The 9217-nt window shown below is 45.3% G+C and overlaps 1 protein-coding gene across 1 annotated transcript; it reads right to left on the reverse strand.

Moving 5' to 3' along the window:
* Positions 1–4619: 4619 nt before the first annotated feature.
* On the reverse strand, positions 4620–8978 carry LOC115130507 (early growth response protein 1-like). The gene is made up of 2 exons (XM_029661712.2): positions 8259–8978; positions 4620–7275 (listed from the first exon to the last, which is right to left on the reverse strand). Exons 1-2 carry the CDS (start codon positions 8467–8469, stop codon positions 5948–5950), a joined length of 1539 nt encoding a protein of 512 aa, XP_029517572.1. The 5' UTR covers positions 8470–8978; the 3' UTR covers positions 4620–5947.
* Between the last annotated feature and the right edge of the window lie 239 nt (positions 8979–9217).

Below are 9217 nucleotides of genomic sequence, written 5' to 3' on the forward strand. Positions count from 1 at the left end.
ACTTAGCCCATGATATGCTTATCAAACTGCATATTTCAAAAAAGCATCTTAAAAGGCCCGAGGGTGAAGAGGCAATAAGATCACATTTGTATGTGGATGAAAGGGAACAGACCTTGCATCAGAATAGAGGGGACGGATCATTAGCATCGCCAGATAAATCAGCAGCGCACAGGAGAGAGGAGAGAGAGAGAGAGAGAGAGAGAGAGAGAGAGAGACAGAGAGAGACAGAGAGAGACAGAAGGAGAGACGAAGAGGGAAAGAGAGATAAAGATGGAGAGAGGAGAGAGAGAGAGAGAGGGAAAGGGAAGAGAAAAAAAAGAAAGAGCAAAGCAGAGACAGGCAGGTAGAAGGAGAGAGAGAAAGAGCAAAGGAGAGCCAGAAAGAGTGAAGGAGAGAGAGAAAGAGAAAGAGTGAAAGAGAGGGAAAATTAGAGGGAGAAGGGACTAAGGGAGAAAGGAATGACTCCCTTTTCGTCAGGCTTTTTGTACACACAGCTCCCCAAAAAGAATAAGAGAACAAATATATTTTTTAACAAAGGACTCTTGAAGGGGCCTGTAGGGGCCATGAGCTGGCTCCATTGTGGGTTAGGGCACAGTGAAGCCACAACACTCCCTCCCCTTGCCCCCATTCTGCCCCCACCACCCCTCCTCAAACAGAACATGCCTGCGAGTGAGCTTTGATACTATGTGTGCTTGAAAGCCTTAGAACAGAAGCAAAGGGAAACAGTAATGCACACATCCCAGGCTCTGAAGTTGGTGTGTTGGACACGTTGTGACAAAGTTGGCCCAAAATAACTTCCCGCCTTGCACTGAATGCAGTCTGAGTACCTCCATATGCTGCAATCTGGCAGTGAACAAGACCTCACAAAGACAACAATGTGCGTTCAGATTAGAGCAAGAGCTAATAGATTTTCATATCACATATAGACTCTGTGACCACAATAATACTGTAGACAATGATGGAAAACATTTTGCTTTTTTAAACACTACGGGTGGTGAAATTTAAAATGATTTTAAGTTGAAGAATAGGTGCAATCTCGGTCCTCGCGACTGCCCCTAAGGAATTGAACTTCAGTGCTGGTTTGTGCTTGTGTGTGTGTGCTCGGGTGTGTGTCCATGCCTGAACATATTGTTGTGTATAATTCAATTACTGTACAGTAATTATGTAAATGTATCCGCCTGAAAAATGGGGCACCCTTTATCTTCCAGTAGTGCTGTATTGTTTGATTGCCGGCTGTTGTTGTTACTGTTTCTATCTCTGCATTGTTTTGTTGTGTTTGGACACACACATACACACACACACATACACACTTTCAGTCAGCGGAAGAGAAGAGGGGTGTGTCGGGATGTCTATTGGGGGGACTCTGAGTGTTAGCTAAGGGATATACACTGGAGCATTGGGACGGAGGATAACACTGCTAACATGGCAAAATCCCACACACACCCGCACACACACACACACACCCCTCATCAAAACTAGTTTAGAAAGTCAATTTGGGATCAGGAGACCAATTATTTTAATTATTTTCCTTTTCCTCTATGCCTCTCTCTTTTACTTGTTTTCCCTCTTCCTTTTTTTAGCAGTGTTTGCATTTGTGCGTATTTTGGTGGTAAGTGTATTGCACACCCCAACTTTGGGGGAGGAAAAAACTCTAGGCCTACTTGTCTGCAGGATATGGATGTCAGTACAGTTATATAGTGCTCTGGGTTCAATGATGTTGGGCAACTTTTAAAAGTCGGGGGAACGATGTTTGATGGTTGCCCCATGACGAAAGGCTGTGTAGCCTGGTGCTTCTTATTAAATCGGCCTTATCTTCAGAATTTGGATTCATCCATCTAAATAGGACTAAAACTGATAAGCTATTATCACATGTGCCAATTAGGCCTTCCATTTTTGTACATAAATTAATGTTCTCAGATAATTTACATCAATCAGTGGCTTACAGGCCTACAATTAAGCCCAGTCGCATGAACACCACAAGGAAGAAAGGGACGGTGGAGTGGTCTAGTAATCAGAATGAGTACTAGGCAGATTATATTTTCAGTGATAATCATGATGAATATATAAATGGCAATGTAACTTACCTCCTTTGAAATAGGTGGCGGTTAAAATCCTCTCTTAGATACTGAAGAAGCACTTGTTACTGTCCACGCTTTCATCTTCTTCGTGCATTCGATAATAATGCCACGCAGCTCAATTCACAGAGTCACACGCGGTCTCAGAACAATACATATAGAATCAAATTATTCCTAAACATACATCCTGTTTGCAACAAGGCACTAAAGTAATACTGTGCAATATGTGGCAAAGCAATTAACTTTTTGTCCTGAATACAAAGTGTTACGTTTGAGGCAAATCCGTTACAACACATTACTACCACTCTCCATATTTTCAAGTATAGTGGTGGCTGCATCATGTTATGGGTATGCTTGTAATCGTTAAGGACTGGAGAGTTTTTCAGGATAAAAAAGAAACGGAAAAGAGCTAAGCACAGGCAAAATCCTAGAGGAAAACCTGGTTCAGTCTGCTATCCACCTGTCACGCCTGCTCTCGCTCCCTCTCTCTGGTGCCCTTCATTACACACACACCTGTCACCATCATTACGCACATCAGCGCTCATTGGACTCCTTCATGTTGTTGATTGCCTCCTCTATATCTGTCTGTTCCTCTGTTTTGCTCCCCGTGTCAGCGTTATTGTTGGAATTTTCTTGTTTTGATTGATGTCCGTTTTCCATTAAATGTACAGACCCTGAACTTGCATCTCGTCTCCAGCGTCGGTCCTTACAGAATGTTAACACCACTACTTGAAGCATCAAGGAGTTCTTGTTTTTTGTTTTTGGTGGTGACGGGTGCCTCCGCCGCCGATGGAACCGGGGGTGCCTCTGCTGGCTCATCGGGCTTCCACGCTTTAGTTGACTCGAGAGGTTTCCTTGCCTTGGTTGGCTCAGCAGGCTCCCATCCCACGTCATGCCTCAGCCGGCTCGTCGGGCTCCCACGCATCACAGGATCGTCAGGCTTTCACGCTTCTTCTGCCAGATCATCAGGCTCCCACGCCTCAGTCAGCTTGTCCAGCGTCCATGCGTCGGCCGGCCCTTCAGGCTCGCCCAGGTGGGATCCGGGTGGCGCCCCTAGAGGGAGGATACTGTCACGCATGCCCCTGCTCCCCCTCGAGGGCACCAGGCTGCCCTTCATTACGTACACCTGTCACCATCATTGCACATTTCAGTGCTCATTGGACTCACCTGGACTCACCTGGACTCCTTTGCATTGTTGATTGCCCCCTCTATATCTGTCTGTTCCTCAGTTTTGTTCCCCATGTCATCATTATTGTCGTAATGTCGTTTTGTTGCCCCTGTCCAGATGCTGTTCTTGTTTTGTTTGATGTCCATTTTCCATACACCATCAGACACTGCGAGATGAATTAATATTTCAGCAGGACAATAACCTAAACCACAAGGCCAAATCTACACTGGAGTTACCAAGAAGACAGTGAGTGGTCCTGAGTGATTGAGTTACAGTTTTGACTTAAATCTACTTGAAAATCTATGGCAAGACCTGAAAATGGTCTTGCCACAGAGCTTGAAGAATTTTGAAAAGAGTAATGGGCAAATGTTGCACAATCCAGATGAGGAAAGCTCTTACAGACTTACCCAGAAATACTCACAGCTGTACTCACTGCCATTACTCAGGGGTGTGAATACTTACGTAAATTAGATTTTTTTCTGTATTTAATTTGAATTACATTAGCAAAAAAATTCTAAAAACATGTTTTCACTTTTTCATTATTGGGTATTGTGTGTAGATGGGTGAGAAAACAATCTATTTTATCCATTTTGAATTCAGGCTGTAACACAACAAAATGTGGAATTAGTCAAGGAGTATGAATACTTTCTGAAGACACCGTGTGTAGTAAGGGCTGGATTCAAGCCATATTGCCGAAGTATCACAAAAGATCTGCATAAAAATGTCAAGGTAATTTACGGTGGAGCCGTCATATGCAGTGTTTACAGTGAATGCAGTGTCCGAGACTGCTGGAACATTGCCTTTCATTGTAAATTGCACTATACAGCGGATCTTCAGCGTTACGGATTGAATAAAGCCCTTAGCCCACGTGAAAATGACCTGAATGTCCAAAATATAAAAACATTATGATTGAATGATTTGAATCTTGTTTAAACACTTCCACTCATGCACAAAGAGCAGGGGACGAGGTTCATATCAATTAGCCTAACATCTCAAAGTAGCATGTTCTGTCGATGAAATCATATCTAAGTTTCATATCTAAGTTGCTAGTCCCCATCTTCGTATAGTCTATATAGTCAATCTTTCAATGAGAGTTCAACAGGAGAACAGTGATCAATGCAGTGACCATGAAATCATGCTGGGAAATGTCTCTTCAATTAGGCTCAAGGTCCCCATGATGTGGGAACTGTGGGGGGAATCCACCTTTTGAGCATGCACATATCGGACTTTGATACAGCCTATTATGTGCACATATGTATAGGCTGTAATGTATGGGATGGATGGGTCGAGGGTGAGGATGAGATGCTCCAATATGATTTTTGTCATGTACCAATGGAAATATTTGAAACCAGTCAATAATAAAGTATGGAAGGCAATTCTATACATATATATTTATATTTTATTTATATTTCATTTCTGGGAGGATATCATTTACACCAAATATCCCATTGGCAGTTAAGCGCATTCAATGTGTTGAGAAGCCAGAAACAGTCACTTGATTTTACAAACACAAATACAAAATAAAGATAAACCACAAAATAATGAGCCGCATGTATATAACATACAAAAGAATCCCATGCCTACTCAGTAGGTAAGTACAACGTTCCAACAAGAAGATGTGGATATTGACATTTTTTTTTCTGTTAAAAAAATATAGTTGATCATTTTGCTTACATTCTAAAGAAATGAAGCAGTGCCCTCATATCGTCTCGTCCCTTTCTTTCCTTCCTCTTTGTCTGAGTATAACGTACATTCTGTAACAAAAATATCCCTTCAACCCTTAAGGCGAGACGCAACGCATCATCTCTCGCACACAGCCATGTCAAAACATCAGCAAGGCTTCACAAAAAGGCACCAAAAACGGGAACGTTGGCTGTTTAGTTTTTTTTTACGTTTTTTTTCTTCCACATAACAGACTGATATGTCAGATGATGTGAGAAAGAGAAAGATAGTACCAGTGGAGGATATTTACAAAACAATAGAAACTAACATCACTCTTAACACATGCTTGAATACTTAAGTGCTTATTTCATCATCAAACAAAGTTTTTTAAAAAAGAAGAAAAAAAAGAAATTTAAACGCATCACAGCATCGTCATCACTACATCATAGAGAAAGTACTAGAATAGAAAATATGGCCCTGCTCACTTCAAATAATACAATGCAAATAGGTTTTTCACATCAATGGTACCAAAGAATGGGGGATAAAAGAGCAAAACATGGCACGAGTATAATATACATATTATGTAGCTTATGTATATCATTCAATGTCTTTTGTAATGTAAATGATAGCCTCGGAGGGAAAGCGTGCCTTAGTACCAGGCAATGTTCAGTCTGTCTGTCTGTTTGTCTCTGTCTGTGCGCGCTCACTAATAGGAACGATGCCGGTTTCAACTCTGGCTCTAGAAAGTCTTGTATGCTTTGTTTGAAGCACTGCATTTGCTTTATCAACAGAGAGAGAGAGAAAAAAATCCCTTTTTGTCTACTATATTGTCTTTGCCCAGTCCTTGACGTGTGTTTATTTTTATCTCTTCTTCAGGTGAATCTGAGGATTCACTGAACAGAGCTTGCGGAGGGAGCAGGCAGAAAAGTGCTTTTCAGAGGGTGAATAACAAGTCTTTTGATGTTGATTTCTCCCCTCAAAGAGATTGTAAGGAGTGGTGAGGAGGAGGAGAGAATAAAAAGTGTTTTCTCTTTGTCTTTACTTAGCAGATCTCGATTGTCCTTGGGGAGAGTGTGGACTGCATGTCTGACAGCGGGGTGGGAACCGGAGAGGAGTAGATGGAGGCTACGGAGGAGGGGAAGGAGGAGGCCATGGAGGACTGAAAGGTGCTGGACATGGACATGGAGACAGAGGGGTAGGTGGTGGCGATGGAGGGAGAGGGGTACGAGGTGTGGATGGGAGAGGAGTAGCAGGATGTGACTGGGGAGGGGTAGGAGGAGACCGGGGAGGGGTAGGAGGTGATGGGAGAAGGGTAGCTAGAGACAGGGGAGGGGGCTGATACTGAAGCTGCTGCTACAGCTACCGCCCCAGCCATCCCACCTTTCTCCGCCTTCTTGTCCTTCTGCCTCAGATGGATCTTGGTGTGCCTCTTCCTCTCGTCGCTGCGGGCAAACTTGCGTCCACAGATCTCGCAGGCGAAGGGCTTCTCACCGGTGTGCGTGCGTATGTGCGTGGTCAGGTGGTCACTGCGGCTGAAGTTGCGCATGCAGATACGGCACTGGAAGGGCTTCTGGCCCGTGTGGATGCGGATGTGGCGTGTCAACTCGTCTGAGCGGGAGAAACGGCGGTCACACGTCTCCACGGGGCAGGCATACGGCCTCTCGTGGGGCGGCGTCTTGCTGGGACGATTGGGGTACTTGCGCATGCGGCTGGGCTTGATCAGCTGGGACTGGTAGACACTCTTCAGGTCTTGGGAGCCCGTCTGGGTGGCGAAGGCTTTGATGGTGGACAGGGGGGTGAGGGAGGGCTGGCCTGACCCGTTCTGGAAGGGCTTCTGGTCGGGTAGCAGGCTAATCTCCCCCTGCTGCTGGGGGAAGAGGTAGTCAGGGATCATGGGCACAGGGAAGCTGGTGCCACACATCTTCCCGTTGGGGTAAGCTGGAGGGTTGTACTGGAGCGACCCTCCGGCTGGGCTGGGGAAGCCCTGGCCCTGGTCGGAGAAGATGTCAGGGCTGGCGCTGGAGTAGGTAGGAGCAGCTGAATAGATGGGGTTATTCTCACTGTGGTGGACAGAGCAGCTCAGACTGGAGCTCTGGGAGGAGATGGCGATGGACGAGATAGAGGAGGACAACGAGGAAGATGTGCCGGTCTGAGAGGCGGAGGAGGACGGAGCGGAGGTGGAGGGGGTGTTGATCCCCACCAGCCCACTGACCAGACTGAATAGGGGCTCGGCCCACAGGCTGTTGCTGCAGTTGGTGGCTGGCTCCAGGGTGAAGCGGCCAGTGTAGGAGATAGGAGGCAGCCGCTGGCTGGAGTAGCTCTGCTCGCCCATCGACTTTTCACAGTTCATGGAGATATCAGGTAACGTATCTGCAGAGAGAAAGAGGGAAGGAGACATGAATCAATTAATATGCAGGAGGGAGGGAGGGAGGGGAGGGAGGGAGGAGGGAGGGAGGGAGGGAGGAGGGAGGGGGAGGGAGGGAGGGAGGGGAATCCTGCCAGAGAGGTGGACAGTGTTGCCCCTCTCCTCTTTAAGAGCAGCAGGTGCCTACGCAAAGCAGGAGAACCAGCCTCCCTCCCTCCCAGCCAAGCAACCCCAGCACTTTCCCACCTCTAAACTCCTACACCAGCCATTTCCTCCACTAACCAAAAGATGGACAAGAGCTGTCGTGCAAGTCAAGCCAAGCCATCTGCATGCATTTTTTAAAGATATATTTTTTAAAGCATTTTTTTTCTTTCTGTCACGCACGCACACACACACACGCACGCACGCACGCACGCACACACACACACACACACACACACACACACACACACACACACACACGAGCCAAGCTCTTGAAGTCCACCACATAGCCTAAGGCAATTGATTACTGAAACTGCAGTTCAGCTGGTTTTAGGAATACAATTTGAATTTAGCTCTAGACTGTCTGAAGGTATGCAATGAGTGAGCAATGCTGAAGCTCAAATACAATCCAATAGTGAAGAGCTACAATTTAATTTTTCAAATTCTCGATTTTTTGGGGGTTATGTATTTCCAATCATCATTCATTCAATTGCTTTATTATATTTCATTACTTTATTTTTTTTTAAATATCTAAACATCAACAGAAGTAGAAATATCTCATTCAAAGAGCATATTCAATATATCAAGGGTCTTCTCTTGAAGCTGAAATGTAATTAATAGTTGCCAGCTGATCACAAATAATGATCATGCATTATTATGCATTATGTATAAACTGTTTCATACCATGCATTCTGCTAGTTGCAGAATGCAGTCTATCATACAATACAATACAATACAATACAGTACAGTAGTTCCATACAGCAATAGACCAAGGATATACTCTTACCTCCAGTAATGTGGTCATACTGCTCTCCTGGCTCCCCCGATCCAAAACCTGCTCCCTCGGTCGCCGAGGCAGAGAGGTAGGGGGTCCCAGCGGAGCTCAGCATCATCATCTCCTCCAGCTTGGGATAGTTATCCATGGGAGAATGGGGGAAGCTGAGGGGGTCTGAGATCTGCAGGGCTGGATGGAGCATCTCTGTCTTGGTTGCAGCCATACTCCAGGGACGTGGTGCTGTAAGGGGCTGAGGCTGCGCTGGAGAGGAGAGCAGCGAGGCTTGGTGCAGGCTGGGCAGAGTGGTGATGTTCCTCTCTGAGGTGGAGGAAATCACCAGTCCACTTTCGGGAGCAGGGTCAGACTTCTTTCCCTCTTTTCTCTGGTTCTCCAAGAGTATTCTTGTCTTGTTCCTCCTCTTGTCCAAGATGAGTAAAAATCCACTTTTTTAAATTTTCTTTCAGAGAAGAGTATTCAGATCAGATGTCCCTTTTACTCATTCCCTAAAATTAATGATAAATAATCATTAATATATTTTCACTAGTTGAATCCAATAAGGGTGTTGCCCTTTTGGATAATGTGTTGTTGTTGTTGCTTTGAATTCACTTTTACTTTTTGAGTGAAAATGTTCTTAGTTAGGGAGATAGCGCTGAATGTGTGCGTGTGTATCTGTCTATCTCTGCTCTAAGTTTTGCTGTTCTGAGCTCTGAGGGCGCACTCTCATGCTCAGAGAATCCCCACCCCTTTATATACCCTTTCTCCGTGACGTAGATGTCCATATATGGAGTGAAGGAAGCCCATATTTAGGCACTGCAGTGGAGGACACATGACGTTGCCAGGGGGAAAGCAGAGAGGAGACACTTTATACTGAACCAGTGCAATAAATCGCGGGAAGATAACCGCTCTTCCTCAACCCTGAATCGATGCATCTTCATAGGATAATCCCTGCTAGAGAAGGCGGCATAATTCTT

The sequence above is a fragment of the Oncorhynchus nerka genome, linkage group LG6 (genome assembly GCF_034236695.1).
Source record: "Oncorhynchus nerka isolate Pitt River linkage group LG6, Oner_Uvic_2.0, whole genome shotgun sequence".
Classification (NCBI taxonomy): domain Eukaryota; kingdom Metazoa; phylum Chordata; class Actinopteri; order Salmoniformes; family Salmonidae; genus Oncorhynchus; species Oncorhynchus nerka.